General features: G+C 40.0%; 1 protein-coding gene across 3 annotated transcripts in view; it reads right to left on the bottom strand.

Annotated features, from left to right (window-relative positions):
- Positions 1-18,538, bottom strand: part of LOC122812109 (myoneurin-like) — a 947,405-nt gene that overhangs the window by 139,253 nt on the left and 789,614 nt on the right. For all 3 annotated transcript variants that reach the window (XM_044084390.1, XM_044084391.1, XM_044084392.1), the window contains exon 11: positions 12,273-12,390. In XM_044084390.1, coding sequence (XP_043940325.1) covers positions 12,273-12,390 — 118 coding nt within the window. The remainder of the gene's footprint in view (positions 1-12,272; positions 12,391-18,538) is intronic.

Raw genomic sequence — 18,538 nt, 5'->3', positions numbered from 1 at the left:
CTATCAGATGTCCCTTTAGAAGTGGGTAATAGCGCTGTAGGTCATTTGGGGTCTGATTATAGAGGGTCCTAGATGGATTCCACAATTCCACAGATATTGGTCACGAAGGAGGTTCTGGGTTCTCTTATTGAATCTTGCCAAGGGTAGGAACCTCTGGTACTTGTTAGGACTAATGTCCCTTCCAAGAAAAGACAAAAACTGAAGAGTGCTTCAGTCTGTCCTAAGGATCCTCAAAGGGAATGGCAGGAGTTTACTCAGGGCTTATCTGCCTTGATGGCCCTAAAACCTCCTCAAGGGGTTTTGGTACCGGCTCCTCCATGGACCTCTACCCCTTCTAAATGGCCTAGGGAATTGGATTCCTCTGATGAGGTACAGCGTCAGATGAGGGATCTTTGTCCTACTCTTCACAGATGCCTTCGCCTTATGGTTCTGATGAAGAAAAAAGTCTGTTAGCCCCAAGTCTCCTTTTATGGAATTGTCCTTTGGGGACACAATTGCTAGGAAGATGGAATACTTTAAGTGGGATTCTTCTTAAGTGTCTGATATTCAGAGAAGATATTATGAGCTGCTTCAATTGGATACTCCTAAACCAATTTGGGCTTGTCAGGTTATTTCTGACCTTCCCGATTCTGAAGGCAAATCCTCTGCCTTATTTTTTTTAGGTTCTGCTTCTCAAGTGGCTTGCCAAGTGTAGCTATGATGCTGGTGATACTTTTTCTAGGGTTACGGCTAATGGGTCTGTCATGGAGGCATTATTCTTGGTTTCATCGTCTGTCTCTGCCTTAGGGCATTAAAACCAAGTTGTTGGATGCTCATTTGGATAATAAACATCTTTTTGGGACTGCTGCTGACATATTTTTAAGTCTTCTTCAAGAGAAGGGAAAATCTTTGCAGGGCCTTAAACATATTTTTCTCTCTCCTATCCATAAGTTCCAGGGGATTTATCCTTCTAGATCTGCTTTTGTTTGCAGGCAACCTTGCCAGGCCTCCAAGGGCAGGAAGAGTGTGAGGACGGCCCCCTCTGCTAAGGCTTCTCAGATTTCTGTGGCTCAGAAGCCTCTTATCTGATGAATCTGCTTTTCTATGACAATTCACCACCCCCTGTCTTAAGCCAGGTTCCTTTCGCTCTCCCTTTGTCTTCCAATTTGGTGTCTCATCACTTCAGACTCTTGGGTTCTTGCTATCATCTGACAGGGTTACTTCATGGTATGGAAGTCTCTCCCTTCTTTTTCAGGGACTCCTCAACCTCCTCTAGAGCAACTTCCTCATTATCCAGAGGTTCTAGGGTCCCTGGTGAACCAAGGAACCATTCAACCTATATCCCCCTTCCCAAGTGGGAAAGGGTTTTTATTCCAGGATGCTCCTGTTTCTGTGAAACAAGGGCACTTGAGACCTATTCTGGATCTCTCCTGGCTCAACACCTTTCTCAAGGTCCCTCCTTTTTGTATCCAACAAACTTAGTACGTGCACTAACTCCGTACAAACAATCACGGGATACAAACACTCCTTCGCTCTGCTTCTAGAACAAAAAATAACGACGACTTCCAAGTAGAAAATGCACTTTAATCCAATTTTGGATTAAAGTGCATTTTCTACTTGGAAGTAGTCATTATTTTTTGTAATAGAAGAGGAGCGAAGGAGTGTTTGCCTCCTTTTTGTATGCTTACTCTTTAAACCCTGTTTCCTCTTTTGTCACCCAAGGCTTTTCTGGTGTCCTTGTTTCTGAAAGATCCTTACTTTCATATCGTATTCACCCTCTTTTCAGGAAGGTTTTACGTTACTCTGTGTTCCTTTCATTTTCAGTTCTCTGCTTTGCTCTTCGGCCTCTCTACTGCCCCAAGGGTATTCACAAAATGCCTAGCTCCTGTGATTGCTTTCTGCAGGCTCCAAGGTATTCAGATTTTTCCTTACCTAGGTGACCTGGTACTTCAGACGCCTTCTCCCAGTCACCTGTTACAGGATCTGAAGTTTACAATCTCTCTTCTTCAAAGTTTGGGGTTTACTATCAACTTACAAATGTCCGTCCAGACTTGCTCTCAGGATCATGTATATCTGGGATGCAAGATTCAGGCAATGCCAATGTTGGCCTCTCTTCCACCTTCACAAGTTCTGTCACTGACTGCTTTCTTTCAGTCTCTTCTTCCTCTGACAGCAAGTTTCTTCAAGCCCTGGGATTCGTGGCCTCTTCTATTCCAATGCTACCTTTTGATAGACTGCACACACGGAAGGCTTAAATGGTACCTCAAGTCAGTTTGGCTGTAGTACTCTCACCCTCTGGATTTCAGTGTACCTCTCCTTCCCTGTCTAAAGAAGGGATTTGAGTGGTGAATCCAACAGTTTGCCCTCAACCAAGGCCGGCCCTTTCAGACTCCAGTCCCTTCTCAAAAACTGTTCATCAATGCCTCAGACATGGGATGGGGCATTTCTTTTTGTCACCTGAAAGTTCAGGGTCTTTGGCCTTCCCATCAAGAAATAAGAGTTCTGATTCTGGCCTTTCCAGATTTTCACCCCATGTTCTCTCCAGGCCCCTTGAAGTTGTACACAGGCAACACTACAGTAATGTGGAATGTCAAAAGGCACGGAAGCACAAAATCTTTTCTGCTCTGCAGGATGGCTCTTCAGACTTGGAAGGTGGCTATCCATTATCAGTTAACTCTTCAGGCAGTATACATTCTTTCAGAGCACAATCTAGTGGCAGGCTCTCGTCCAAAACACAGGCTCACAAATGGATGCTTTACAGAGACATGTTTCTGGACATTGTCCATTGGTGAGGCATTCCTCAAGTAGATCTTTTTGCTTCCCCTCTGAATGGGCAGCTTCCTTTCTTCTGCTCCAGAGTGCCATGCCATCTGGTGTGGAAGATGAATGCCCTTTCTTTTTCTTGGAAGGGGATTTTTCTTTCTGTTTTCTACTTTCCCCTTCTTCCTCTACTTCTAAGAGTCCTGCAGAAGATTCAGCTGGACTCCCCGAAAATCTTGCTAGTGACTCCCTTTTGGCCAAGACAGCAATGGATCCCCCTCATAATGTATCTGGCCAGAGGCAATCACCACAAAGTACCTCACCAGTTGGATGTCCTCACAAAGGACAAGGGGTCTCTCATCCATCCTCACTTGTCCACTCTTCAACTGACACTGTGGGTGATAGGGTTTTGATCCCTTTCATGCACTTCTTTTCTGAGTATATGCTCAGGGTTTTACAGGAGGCAAGGAAATCCTCTATCAGGAAATACTATATGTCAAAATGGAAAAGAATTTCTGTCTGGTGCCATGCTCATAAGCAGGACCATTTTTCAGTGGGGGTCCCTCTGGTCCTCTCTTATTTGTTTGAGTTGGTTCAGTCTACCTGGCCTATTCTTCTGTGAAGGCCCATTTGTCAGCCATTTCTGCTTGTCTGCCCTTGAATTGTCCACTGACGTCTCGTTTTGAGGTCAAACAATTTCTTAAAAGGTGTCCTGCATATTAGGCCTCCAAGGAAACATTCCTCCTTCTTGGGACCTAAATTTTGTTTTGGATAAATTGACTCAGGCTCCTTTTGAGCCTGCAGATTCTGCTGCTTTGTAGCTGGAAGCCTATTTTGCTGTTGGCTCTTAGTTCTGCTCAGAGGGTTTCTGAGCTCTAGACTCTTGTGGCTATTTCTCCTTTTTGTTTTTTTCACAGGGACAAGGTGTCCCCTCCATACTAATCCTTCTTTTATGCCTAAGGTGGTAAAATGAGTTGCCCTTGAATCAGTCGGTACAACTCCCTTTTCTTTTTCCCCTTCTCCTCAGTCTGCTAGTGAGAGGGTTCTGCATACCTTGGATTTGCACAGACAGCTCAGGTACTATTTGGATAAAACTATGGCCATTTGTAAGTCTCATCAGCCTTTTGGTTCCTTTCATCCCAGGACACTGAGTTTGGCTATTTCTAAGCAAACAATCTCCTCCTGGATTTTTAAGGCCATTTCCTTTTGTTATTCTTTTCATGGCAAATCTACATCTACTTCTGTTAGAGCTCATTCCACTAGGGCTGTTGCCTCTTCCGGTGCTTTCTTCATGGGGTTGGACACCAATCCCACCCTTGAAGCTTCTACTTGATCTTCAGTGCGTACCTTTACTAAGCATTATAAGTTGGATATAGTTTCTAGGGTCAGAGCAAGATTTGCTGAAACCATTTTATGTGGGTTTTTTGAGGGGTCTTTCTCCACCCTCCACCTCCCATTTTGTTTCTACAGCTTTTTTTTAACTCTTCCTTCTGTTTTGGATACTGCAACAGTGATACAGAAGGACATAGTACAGTTTTGTAAAAATCTTACCATAGCAGCAGATGTTCTTCTCTTCACTGTTGCAGTATTTGCTCCCTCCCTCCAACCCTCTTTTGTGTGTTCTGTTTTTTTTTTTTTGTTTTAGATTCACTTCCTGCTGAGGATTTCCCATTTTAATTCTGGATGTACATGGACTCCTTTGTCCTGTGGAGACTATTCTCTTCTAGGGCAAGGGCAATCAAGGATTTATAACCCTTTACAACTGTTTTATGGTGTCTGGGGAATACTGGACAGACTTTCTGTACTGGGAGTATTTCACTGATGTTCTGTCATTGCCTCGTGTTGTCATAATTACAAGTAAATCGCTTCCTGTTATCTCAGTTGATTTAAAGTATAATTTTGAATGTTGTGACAGGAAAATGTACAGTTTTTCAAAGTTTTTTAGTCGTACCTTCATATAAGTACGCAAATGGTGTAATCATATGACATTTAAACCACAATTTTGGCACCAATTTGCTTCTGAAGAATTTCTGACAGGAATTTTTATTAAGTTTATAATTAATTCTTTGTGCAACACTATTTTATGATGTCTCTTATCTGGGGGCAAATTCTAGCCTTTATTTCTTAAACTAGGAATCCTCTGGCACATGCACAGGCACCATTTTACTTATGGAATATTACTGACAGGAATTTTTATTAAGTTTATTCTTAATTCTTTGTCCAAGACCATCTTATATGGTTTTTATTTTTTGGGCCTTTATTTCTTTACTCTGGGGTCCTCTGGGAAAGGTATTTGGTGCTGGATTACTGAAATTGCTTTCATTTTGCTTACTGCAGTACATATAATTATAGCCCTGTAGAAATAGATTTTGTGTTACTATTTTAAGGAAGAGTTGGTTTTGTCCTTTTGGATACTGAGGTGATTGTGCAGCCAGTATATGATACTCAGCTGGCTAGAACTTTGCTCCCTGACTTGGACTCCTTTACGGTGTTGATAATGGGGTGCATGCCTGGGTTATAACTAACACTGGTGCTTCTATCATCATTCTATCTTCCTTGGAACCTGGTTTGACTGGGGATACAGTGTCAGAGTCCATTTGGCTGCTTCTGAATTCATCAGGGATTTTAATCTTCTGGACACCGGTTGAGAAGACCTTTCCTCCACTGACCCCAGTAATTCTCCTCTGCTTTTACAAGCTCTACCTAGTAAAGGTTTTTGAAATACATATATGTACAGTTTTACACACACACACACACACACACACACACACACACACACACACACACACACACACACAAAAGGTTTTTAAAATTGATTTTAAGTACGTTTTCAATTTAATATTTTGCATGTAACTAAGGTGCTGTCAGTTTAAATCTGTTGTGTGAGGTCAGGAGGCTTGAGGTAAAAAAAAAAAAAAAAGTAATACAGGTAGACAGATACAAGTGGAGATGAACAAAACATAATGGCTGCTGCACATTATTGTGATAGTCCAGCTTTGAACAATTTTGGAGGGTCAAAACTTAAGGAACTCTTTTATAACAATATTCAGTACTGACAGTTACACAATTAAAAACATCATCATTGAAAACAATTAGCAGATTCTGAGAGAGAACAGTGAATTCCTAGAAAAAAAATTGGATCCAAACCACACACTGTATATAAAAAGGATCACATTTTAAAGAACATTGTTGAAGTCTTCGGTACTAGACAGAATTATAACTGGTCCAACAGAATTAGTAAATGTGGAAGATGCTCTTCTTGCAAATACATACTAGCATGCAACTGTTTTAAAATAAACAGTATGCATTTCATATACATTATATGCTAAACTGTCAGACACAGAGTTGTTTAAACTGCTTTATGCCAAGAATGATCAGGATACTATGTCGGAAAGAATGAGTGGAAATTAAAAGACTGTATATATAAACATATGTATGACTTAAGGAGAAAAAAATTAAAATAACACTGTGGTTAAACATCTAAAAGCGCTCGCCCTGAACATCATTTTAAGTTTGTCATTTTAGAGAAAGTTAACAATAAACAGGGAGGGCCCTGGCCACCATAACTGGATAAAAGAGAACTTTACTGGCCATTGACTCTAAATGTTAGCATGTGGCCGGGCTTAAATGAATTATGTTAGCCAAAAAAAAAAAAAAAAAAAAAAACTAACTTACCACTGTTTAAACCAGCAGCTCATGCTGATCTTAAGTTATTAACCTAGAAAACTGTTCTGCTTACTGCTTCGACATCTGCAAGGCTAGTTTCATGGTGGGGCAATCCTTCAGGGTTGAGATGTGCATTAATCCTTCTCTAATGTTGTGAGTAGTTCAACATTTTGATCTCAACCAGTATATTTTTCCCTGGGTCCTACCAGAGCCCTAGAATTAAAGACAGACAATACTTCATACCCTGGATGTGCTTCAGCAACCCACATGCTACAATGACAAAGCAAGACCCTTTAGGAAGTCATAAAACCTTTAACTTCTCTCTGTAAGGCACCGAAAGGCCAACCTATCTCTAGGCAAATTACTGCATGTTGGTTGTCCTTGGGCATTGTTTTTTTGTTACACCCACATCCCCAGGCAAATACAGACAATATAAATACACATTCCACTAAGGCCTTTTCCTCTTCATTAGCATTTTGGAAAAGGGTGGACTCTAGAAATATTCTAAAGGTAGCCACTTGGTCCTCAGTTCATACTTGTATGAAGCACTACAAACTGAATGCGTTTTCTACAGCCACAGCAGGCTTCCCTAGACCATTCTCCAGGGGCTCCTGAATCCTTAACCTTCCTCCTACCGGGTCGTTTAAGCTTTGGGAATCTGCCCATATGCCAGTACAGCAGGATGTTTGTTGAACATAAAGGTAAGTGGAACTTGTGTAACTGCACTAACAGTAGATATTTGTAGAACACACTGCCTTACTGGCAGTACCCCCCACAATCCCCTTTAGTTAGATGTACATCGTTTATTGTAGGTGGTTGTTGCTGTTTGTTTTGTTTAGCAGCTTTTGGTGTGTGTGTGTGTGTGTGGGGGGGGGGGGGGTGATTTTGGTTTGGAAAAGTAGATATTCACAAATCTTGCATTTTTGTATCCACCTTTCTGTGTGGGCCCTAAGAAAATACTGAGGACTGTTGCCTGTGAAGAACTATCTTGCTGTGCCAGCTGATTGGTCCTTCACAGCCACAGACAAGCTGGGGAAGGAGCCTGAAGCTTTGAGAGACTGCAAGAGGGAGGGTAGTAGGGAACTACTACCTATACACCAGTAAGGTAGTGTGTTCTACCAACATCTACTATTACAGGTAAGTGGATCTTGAACAACTGTACTCCCCCCATGGGGTACTTACCTGTACTCTGAAAGGAAGTCTGAACTAAAGGACTGACAATGCTCAGTACTCACACTGACACATGAATTTTTTTGTATTGTGGTAAGAAAGAACTGACATGGCGCAGATGGGCATCACTTGTATTTCACAGACATGCTGACATCCTGGTTTGAGGGTGTCCACCCAGACAGAATGGTGAGAAAAGATCTGGGTGTTGGGCCTTCTACAGCAGAAGTCATTACTGCTACAACAATGAACAACACAATGAACATGCACAAGTGCTGGAGCAGTGGTCTACAAATGAACTGGTTACCAGTTCCATACAGTCCTGTACAGACGCTGAGAATGAGGTGAAAAATAATGATCTGCTCATATGTCAGTGTTAATTACACAGATAAGTCAGACCCAAAAGAAGACATTGCTACTATACAATGCAAACACTGGCCTGCACAGTACATCTTCACCTACGGAGAAATAATCTGGAACCAAATGCTTCACAGACAACCAGCCAAGTGTTATGATCTGCTTTACACCATCCCACCCTGAAAAGTCAGTATCTCTCTAAAATAATATAAAGTAAAAACAATGTGTTGCATCTCTGAGAACAAACCGGACACTCAATACCCAATGTCACATTAAGAATGGCTGCAATACTCATCAGCTGTAGCAGAAATGGAATAAATGCCCATTAAGGATTCAGAGGATATGTCAAGTGACATCTGAAGCAGGCTTGAAGGACTTGAGCAGCTAGAACATCCAGTAATCTGTTTCTGGCCATTTTACAAAATAAATTCTGATATCTATCACATGAAGTTGTTTGTAAGCAAAAGAAAACATATATGAACTTTTCTACTCCAGGGGTCAGTGCTGTTCTATGTCTTTAGGAAAACAGCTCAGGCACCTAGAACTGAAGAATTATTTTTGAAGACCAAATAACTACAGATTTGGTTTCAAGCTGAAAAATAAACAAAGGGATGAGACAGAAAATGTATATTACAGTTTCCAGAAGTCATGGTGTATGAAGACCAGACTAATGATCATACTATTTCTCCATCTCACCTCAAAGCTGCAATAATTACCATGTAGACAATGTGGGGGATCTGTCCTCATAATACCAGTCACTGAGTGCACCATCTCTGAGAAAAAGCAAGCAAGTTATTTTCCTTTTCTTCTGCTTGGTGCTACCTCAGTGGTGGTACATTTAAAGATCAGGGGTAATATTACAATAAGATTAGCATGAGTTTCGTGGGCTGCAAAGGCCTACTGAACAGTGTTAAGACGGTCTACAGCAGATAAGTCAGACCCAAAAATAAGACTACATTTTTATCTTCTCTACACAGTACATCTGAACATCTTTGGAATTAAGTAAGCATTCCATGGTGTGTCTGCCTGGGACCAGATTGTCAATAGACCCTCCTACTACCTATCTCCAGGGGTCTGTTGACAACATTCTGCACAAGCACGGAGAACCATATGACCCAGCTTCTCTAACATTTATCTATCCTTGCCCTCCCCACGTTACGTACCTGAAATTTGGAGAAAAGCCACAGCTGTCCCCCTCCAGGACAGTTGCAAAACAGGCCTTCGGTAACTACAGGCCTATTAGTTTCTAGAATTATTTATAAGGCTAGGAAACACAATCAATTAACTAATTAATGACATGGGTGACCTTGCAACCCTGACCCCAATCATTGTGGATTTGTTAAGTGGCAGGCCAGGGCTACTCAACCTGGTGATTTTTTCACAAGGTCACAGAAGCTTTAGAAGAGGGTCAGACTGTTCGTACTGCCTACCACAATCTCATTACATACTGACAACATTTGTTATACAAGCATCATAAGCAAACTCTTTATAGTTTCAGTGTTAACTCTTACCTTGTAAACTGGATAAATAGGTTTACAGACCAAACTTGCAAGGCCAAATAAAGGATACCTCCTCTAGCTGTAGAAATGTTGCCAGTGGAATCTTACAGGGTTCAGTCTTGAGTTCACTCCTGGTTGGCATTTACTTTTTAGAGGAAAAATCAGGCATCTAAGTCTATGGTTAGCTATGTTTGCAGACAACTGCAAAATGGCTGTTGCTGACAACTCATGCTGTGATAACAAAATTCTCCATTAGACACTTAGATAAGATGTGCACCTGGTGTGTGTTACTGGCTTACTTTAAATGCAAAGAAGTGCAGCACAGTTTTTCCTTCCTCTCATCAAATTTCTGACTCTCTTGTTAAAACAGACCTGGGTACTCATAAGGATGATGACCTCTGTACAGACAACTATGCTTCAGCTCTGCTCAATGTCTTTCAGACTTGTGCACCTTCTCTTTTGTAGCATCTTTTCTAGGCCCAAGGATGACATTATCCCCCTTTACTCCTCCATCATTTCACTTATCAAATACAGTGACTCATTTGAAATGTGCCTCTGTAAGCATCTTGTACAACTTCAAAGACTGCAAAGATTCCAAACTACAAAAACCTCTGTTTTAAGACAGTTAATGCTAGCCTGACAGACTAATATCTCTATCCCTCTACTTAAGTCACTTACAGATTACAAAGTAATCTCAGTTTAGCATTTTGTGCTATAAAATACCCCCTACTTTTCCACCTACTTCACCTTCATAAATCAAACAGCTCCTATCCATTCAGAGGATATAAACCTCCACTGTTACATTAACAACACTTGCTGGTGTGATAAGTTTCTTACAGAACACATATCCCACCTTTGGGATTGACAACTCCTGCCTATCAACTACAATATCCCCTGAAAACCTTTACAGAAAACTTGAGCAACTAGATGGCTAGCTGTAAATTCATATTTAGCATTATAATGTTAATAATCTCGTATCCTGAAGGAACTAGTCTATTGTTTTCATTATAAGAGTTATGTGGCTAAAGTTTCTCAATGGCTTTCCAGCCCTAAGCTTAGCATATCATAACAGCATACTTCAAAGTCTAAACAAACGAGATAGTTACTGAAAAGACACAAGGAAACACATCTGTTAGCAACATTAATAGCTTCTTCCACTACGAGATGTATTGCAGAACAGAGATGCAATTCCTAACTCAAGATGGGATCTTGAGCGAGAGACTGTAACTGTCAGCAAACTTATTCTTGTTCATAGGTGTTTACTAATCTAACAACCACAAGGGCCTTTTTAAGCCTTGCCATGCATTCCAAATCTCTGACAAGTTCTGAGACCCTTGATAAGCGTAAGCATGGGCCTGAGAGATGAACCATTTACAGGTTACCTGTGTCCATTAGAGACACAGGTGCCAAACCAGGGATGAATTTCCGTTTTCCCAACCAATTGTCCAAGTTGCACTTGAATTGGGTTAGGGAGGAACTCTGCTTCACATGGATGGGGAGCCTGCTCCATAGATGGGGTAGTTCCATAGATGGGGTAGTCTCTGGGATACATACCTATCTCTCCAGCAGGTCCTATTTATATCACAGGAAAAGTTTCAGTCTTTAGAATGGGTAATTCTGGTGCTGTTTGTTTTGGACATGTGCAGGAGGTCACTAAAGTGGGGTCTGACAATCCCCTGTATGCCAGGCACAGATCTCCCCACAAAAGCCTGCCAGAGACAGAATAAAGGGACAGGGCCTTGAGGCGGTCTGCATAGGACATTTTACTTACACCCTGTATTCTTTTAGTGAGGAGCCTCTCTCTTTTCAATTTCTCCAAGTCTTTTGGGTTTCTAGTAGCATGATGGGAATGGGCCCCATTCCCAAGTCAAAGTACGATTAAAGTTCATGAAATTAGTATTCTTTCACTCTTTGATGTTAGCCAAAAGTGCTCTATGCAGCACCTGCAATGTGCCCAGTAATGACTCCTCCTGCAATTCGTACCGTGTTACATGAATTGGTAACATATCTAAATATGATTGTAAATCCTTTTTTATAAGACCGGTTGTTTCTACTGCTATTGTAACTGTCTTCCACATGGCTCTCATTTCTGCCTGCAGATCAAGGTATTTTATGACTTTGTGTCTCTGTATGCAAGACTCTTCTTTTAGTGAGGAACCTCTGTGGATGTTCCAATTGTTGGATATGCCTGGTTAGGTAATGTGCATACCAAAAGGGGGCATTGTACTCAATGGTAGGTCTGATGAATGCCAAATACAGTGGAACAATGACTTCCTTAGACTTAGATGCCATACCTTAGTTTATAAGTTGTGCAATATAGAATGATTTCCTCACCACTGTACACACGTGATGGTCAAAGACTAGATTACTATTTATATGTGTCCCTAAGTCCCTGACTACCGGGTCAACTCTAATGGGTGTGTTGTCAATATGATAGTTACCAGGGATAGAAGACTTCCTAAAGGATACTATTATGCATTTCTTGGCATTTAGTTTTAGTCCATGGCTTTGACACCAGCTGCTTGTCTGTGTCAGCCCTTCCTGGAGAACATTTGTGTCAGTGTGAGATTCAATGACAGCTCCTAATTTGCAATCATCTGCAAATTTCATCTTTTAAGTGACAACATAAGGATAAGTAAATTTGTGAGCTTTAACAATGGACTTCAAATTGGGAGAGGAAAGGCAAGGTGCTGTTTGTGGGACACACACGTCCCCCATGTCCTAAAATAATTGAGAATGGTTTAAAATGAGTTAATGCACCAAAACAGTTATGGAATAAGAAAATAAAAACATTGTGAAACAAATTAAATAGCCTATATTAAAGATTCTGTTTTAATTCCTTACCTTCATCTTTTTCTTAAGAATGAACCTTTTCTTGCAGTTTTCATAGGAACATTTGAAAGGTTTATATTTAACTTTCAAGTGGGTCAGGTGCAAGTGATGTTTCATCCAAAGTTTCTTCCTAAAAGTAGGATAATTTTTAGAATGATTATATATACAGGCAATAAAAAGAACCTTTAGAATGGTTATATATATTGTCAACAAAGACTGATCATAAAAACTGCACTTCAGTGAGGTGTTTCACTAATAGATAGGACAGTAGTAATATGAGTTTACCTTACCTTTTTCAGATGCCTTTGTCAGTGCAAACATTTCCAGTATTTGTCCATTTTCATTAGTGCTGTACAGTGAACAGCCTGTATCTATCAAATGCTATAAACTGCAAAACTGACCAGCTCATGCTCTTCACACACTATGTTGCCCACAAAAAATAATGCTAAGTGCAACGGCAGAACACAGCTGTGAGCTCTGTAAAAACACATCCACAGGGTGAGAACTTGTGCAAACTAGGACATCAAAACAAACTAAGATGAGCAGGGGGAAGAAGTATGTATTCTTAGACTGATGCACTATTTTCTCTTTGGCATTTAGAAACATAGTGGACTGATACATTCACAAATTTTGTGCACTATGTTTAGTACACTGCTGTTAAGAACCATGACTCATTGACATGAATCACTGTACTCAACAGCAGTATTCATCAGACGTAACAGTGTTCTTGAACAGTGCACCAGTTTCCAAAATATTCCACCATGTATTACGAGCTTCTGTTTTGCAGCTTACAGGAACTGATACACAGTATGACAATACTACACACATAGCCAAGTACGCCAGCTTAGTTAGGTAAAATATGCTTTACTAAATAGCATGTGGCTACTTCACAACACCATCACCAGCTGTTTTGTGGTCAGCTATTAAACCTAACTATGACTTACAAAATTTAGTCTGGCTGTTGCCACAGAGAAACAAAGCTCTGGCTTGTGGATGTGGAAAGTATCTTTTTCCTCCGAAGTTGTTCAACATGTGGATTTATTTTACAAATGACAGCATAGACAGGGCTATACTTTTCTTCAAATAAACACTCTGAACTGGCTGCAGCAACTGCAGGCTCAGTCCTCCTATTACTAAACAAGTGAGGCCCTATCAGATGAAGCACTATAAAACCTGTCTGATTTCGTTGGATCATGACGCTGTGTATTTGGATGTGTTGAAGTAATATCTGACAAATCCTGTAAAGTGCTGAGAAAAAGATTTGCCTACATTGTCTCTTTCAGCTTCATTACTTCATGTTGCTCTTATTTTATGGGACTGTTATCTCTACTTTATGAGTAGCAGCTCTGAACCACTGCTTAATGAATTCTCCCATGAGGTTTACAAGTTCTCCAAAGGTAACATCATCAGGTGGGAGCCAGATGAGCTGGAAGATGTGTCATTATGGCTTGAATCATGGCCCTGTGAATAGTTTATCAGACTTGAAAAGAGGTCCTCTTCTTCGGATAAGAGAAGTAGGAAAAGCTTTTCTTATTTTTGATCCTGCTGATTAATGACAGAACCGGTGAAGGTTAATCTATGTTAATTCATCAGGGACATTTCATAAGCCTTGCTTGTGTTATCAGAAATAACTGTGACTAAAATAATTCCTTGGATTTCACATTCTCTTGAAGAATGTTAAAGGGCTATTGTTAAATGTCGGGATTTGGAAAGTGGTCAACGCTAGTGGTAATGAAGGTGCTGATGCAGGGCTTACCAGCAACAGCTTCTTCAAAGGTAACTGGCAAAGGATGCCTGGGAATCTCAAGTTATGAAACGCTCAGCACTGAACCAGGAAGTAAATGTGTCAGCAGCTCAGTACCTGAATCAGTGAATGTGATTTTATTATTTTAAACAAAACTATTTGTCATAGACAACTCCCTCTTAGGCAGACTTTATGGCTGAACCTTCTGAGATAGCAGCCATCAAAGGTTCATTTTCTACTGACATGCAAGTTTTAGTTTTTCTTTACTTTCCTTCTTTACCTCATGCTTTGTTATGTTCTGCTTCTTCTCATCTGACTTTTTTCTATGTTAGAAATCCTGACTACACTAACTTCTTGTGAGTGTTCCTTTATTTTTTGGTCATTTTAGGAGGATTCTGTTATGCATGAAGCTTTTCTACTAAGTTTCACTTTGGTGCCTTAGGTATTCTCAATATACTAGGCTTTAATTTCTTTTTTTTTTACAATATTCCGAAGAGTCAGGAGTCATGATTAGGACCCAGAAAAACATACAGATTCATTTATGGCAGAATTCCCCGTGGAAATCTTTTAAACACCAGCATATTTTACTGACTGACTTTTGATATCAGACACATTAATCCCTAAGGCAGGCCCTGCAAGGAGTCAAATGCTGACACTGAAAGCCTTCATTTAATGAAGAAACATCCAAAGACATTAGGTCTCTTGACCAACTATGCAGATAAAAAGCAGAAAATGTAGCTAACTTCAAAGCAGCAAGAAGACTTGGTTTTGAGCACATATCAATGTTGCTTACATGGAGCCAAGCACCATCAAATATCCCCATCAGAGTTGGCAAGAGAAACACAAATGGCCTCTGAAGGAGCTTCACATAGCTATTGAAAAGATGACCAGAAATAATGCAGCTAACCGACATTGTAACCCACATGATATAAATTAATGGAGTTTTACATTGGAGTGCCACTTAAGTTACAGCCCATTTCAGTGACAGCTTAATTTTCACCAAGTTACACTATCTCAAAGCCTGTTATATTTTGGCTGTGCTTTTATTAATCACAAACTTTATTTCAACATCAGCTAACTACTTACACTGCATAAAAGAAAAATTATCTTACTTTTTATCTCTACATATTTCAGCATCATAGTTTTCACTCATTGTTCATTGATAAATATACCATGACCCCCCCCCCCCCATTAATATTCCAAAACGTGCACATTGTAAATCGAGTTATACTAATGGAAAAAGGTCCGGTCGCCCGGACTTTTTTCCGTTAGTATAACTCTATTTTTAAAACAATGTCTCGCTATGTTAAATGGGTTTAACATAGCGAGACAGCTTTAAAATAAGCAACGGAGATCTCTGTTGCTTATTTTAAAGCTGTCTCGCTATGCTAAACCCATTTAACATAGCGAGACAGGTTTTAAAACAACAAGCAACGCTGAAAGCAAGATCTCCGTTGCTTTTTTTTTACTGTTTCGCTATGTTAAATGGGTTTAACATAGCGAGACAGTTTTAAAATAAGCAACGGACATCTCCGTTGCTTATTTTAAAGCTGTCTCGCTATGTTAAACCCATTTAACATAGCGAAACAGTAAAAAAAAAGCAACGGAGATCTTGCTTTCTCCATTGCTTTTGCCCACATCTCTGATGTACTGCGCAGGCACGCAGTACATCAGAACTGCCGCGGATGCCAGACATCTGCGGAAAGGCAGCAAACAGGCATTATACTATGCCATTATTTAAGAAAAGTAATAGTTTCTTTTCTTAAATAATGTCATGGTATAATAGCAATAACCTACTTCTGGGTGTGGGTAATGCTGTATTTACCCACGGTTGGCTTTGTTTGGTATCATCTCATCTTCTGGATGTTTGTTGTTTCAAGCCACTAAGGTTCTAACATAACAGAATGGTCCTTTCACGCTAGTTTATACTAAATTCATGGGTAGACATAAATATTCCTGCCAGGGCCTTATGGTACATACTTCTACTTTCCAAGTCTGATACCTCATCCATTATTTTAACTAGGTCCTGGCATATAGGTTTGAGTCTTGCTTTCCACTTTGGTTTAAAAAAAATATATACATACACGTATATACACGAATACACACATGTACACACACACACACACACAAAAAGGGGGAAAGCTAGTTGTACAGGAACGATAAGAGAGACTGTTGTCATAAAGACGGATGTAAGCCACATGTTAAAGATCACCTTGCATTCTTATTAAAAAACAAGAAAATGGGATTCAAGCTAGTACTGCTTGTTTAAGTCGCAGCTTATTAAGTAAAAACAAAAGATGAGTGGTTTCACTGTTGTCAGAGCTTCATCATATCTAAGTTACATACATAAGTAACGGATAATATATACCCTTCAATTTACCATATAAAAAAGCTTGTAAATAACAATGAAAGCAATAATCCAAGAGCACAAACAGATCACATTCAGTGGTAATGTTTGGAGCAGTGGTACACATATCTACTTTGCATTTTTATTGTGATTGGTGCTGTTTACCTTATCTAAGTAAGTACAAAACCATTGTGTATCTGGCTGTTGATCAGTGTGATGGGTATAATGAAAATAATGTAAATATCTAGTCCTGTATTTATGTTATATTATTATTGTAAATAATAATAAAATAGATGGCAGTGGGATTCACTTCTGTGTGCAATGTATGATGCTACAGGGGAGGAGAACAAGTGGTTATCTGCACTCAAAAAAGAATTATGCTACAAAAGGCAGAGGTGTAAGTAGAACTTAGCAACTAAGTGTGTATCTACGAAGTATTTGAGAAAAAATAATAAAGTTAATTGCCCTCAGGTTTGTTACCAAGCCAAGCTAAAAGAAAAAAAACAAATGTGAAGATTGTGTGAGTAAAAATTCCCAGGTTCAGAGCATATAGGGAAGGGAAAATGGAAAGGAAGGCCTTCTCTTGAACAACAGAAACATGTGAAAGCGTTTTAAAAAAATAATTTTTTGGTAAGCACAAGTTGAGGCACGCACGGTTTCACTTAACACAATTTCCTTTATGTATTACTTAGGCAGTCACTCCTTTTTGTATGGTATTTGTGTGTGTGTGTGTGTGTGTGTGGAAATGTATGTATCCATGTGCATTTGTGTATGTTTGTGTCTGCATTTGTGTATGTGTACATGTATGCATGTGTATTTATACATACATGTACATATAGTTCTCTGTATATGTATACGAGTGCATCTTTGTATTTGTACGCATATTTCACTGTGTTTCTGTGTGTATTTTATATACATATATGCACACACAGACACATACACACACACACACACATTATATATATATATATATATATATATATATATATATATATATATGGGTCTATAGGACTTGGTCGACAGTTCATATGATCGACTGTTTATTTGGTCAACAGTTCATTTGATCAACAAGCATTTGCCCCCTTCCCCAATGTTGTGTGACCTTGGAGTTGATATATATAGTTAGGGGGGGTGTGGGGGGCACAGCCCCCCACATTGGGGGGTGTTGGGGGCGAAGCCCCCCACCTAAAATGCTTGTCGATCAAATGAACTGTCGACCAAATAAACAGTCGATCATATGAACTGTCGACCAAGTCATATAGACCCATATATATATATACACACATATACATACACATACATGCACATATGTGTGTGTGTGCGCGCACGCGCGTGCAAGTTGTGTGTGTGCATGAGTGGTACACATATAAAAAAGTTATGTACTCACCATAACGTTACATCTGTGTCGTCCATTTTCATTCTTCCTCAACAGCTGGGTTCGGATCTGATCCTCAGATTTGACTTGGCTGCTTCTTGCGGACAGTAGAATACCTGAACTCTCGAGCTCCTTACCATAATGCCTGACCATCCTAACATACCGCAGATCAAGTTGGTTGCCCGCATGGTAGACAGGGCAGTGGGGTGTTAGAAAGGTCAAAGCCACTTTAGATACTGGATTGTTTACCTTTGAATCAGAAAAGGAAACAAACAATTGGTCAGTTTTTCTTAAATCTTTGGTTCTGTGAAGGTAGAAACGTAACCATCTGTGAACATCCAAAAGATGTAACATATATTCGTCTTTGTTTGAAAAGTCAGGAAAGAAGAATGGAAGACTGATAGACCTGATTAACAGCAGATTTCGATACCACCTTTTTGGAAAAAGGAAGGACTGGTCCAGAAGGAAACCCTTAAATAAGAAGGTTTAGAAGACAAGTTGTGATATCTAGCCAGGCTCTCTGGTGCAGGGATAGACTACCACAGACTGCCTCCAGCGATGGACAGTTGGGAATCCAGTCTGGAACACTGATAGGACCTGTCTGAGAATGAATCTCTAGATTCCTGATTATGCAGACCACCTCTGCTCCTAGGTTGGTATCTTTCATTTGAGTCCCCCTCTTATTGGAAATACCTAAACCCACAGCCTATGAAGTGCCTTCTGTAGCATGAAATCTCAGCCTCATGGATGAACTGGAAATAGACTGAAAGGTAGCCAACTGCATGGAAATGGTATTCCTTTCCTAGGGAGAT

This window comes from Protopterus annectens, chromosome 9.part0 (assembly GCF_019279795.1).
Source record: "Protopterus annectens isolate FY-2018-M chromosome 9.part0, PAN1.0, whole genome shotgun sequence".
NCBI lineage: Eukaryota > Metazoa > Chordata > Ceratodontiformes > Protopteridae > Protopterus > Protopterus annectens.
Note: the sequence above shows the minus strand (reverse complement) of the source record. Positions and strands in the feature narration are given on the sequence as shown.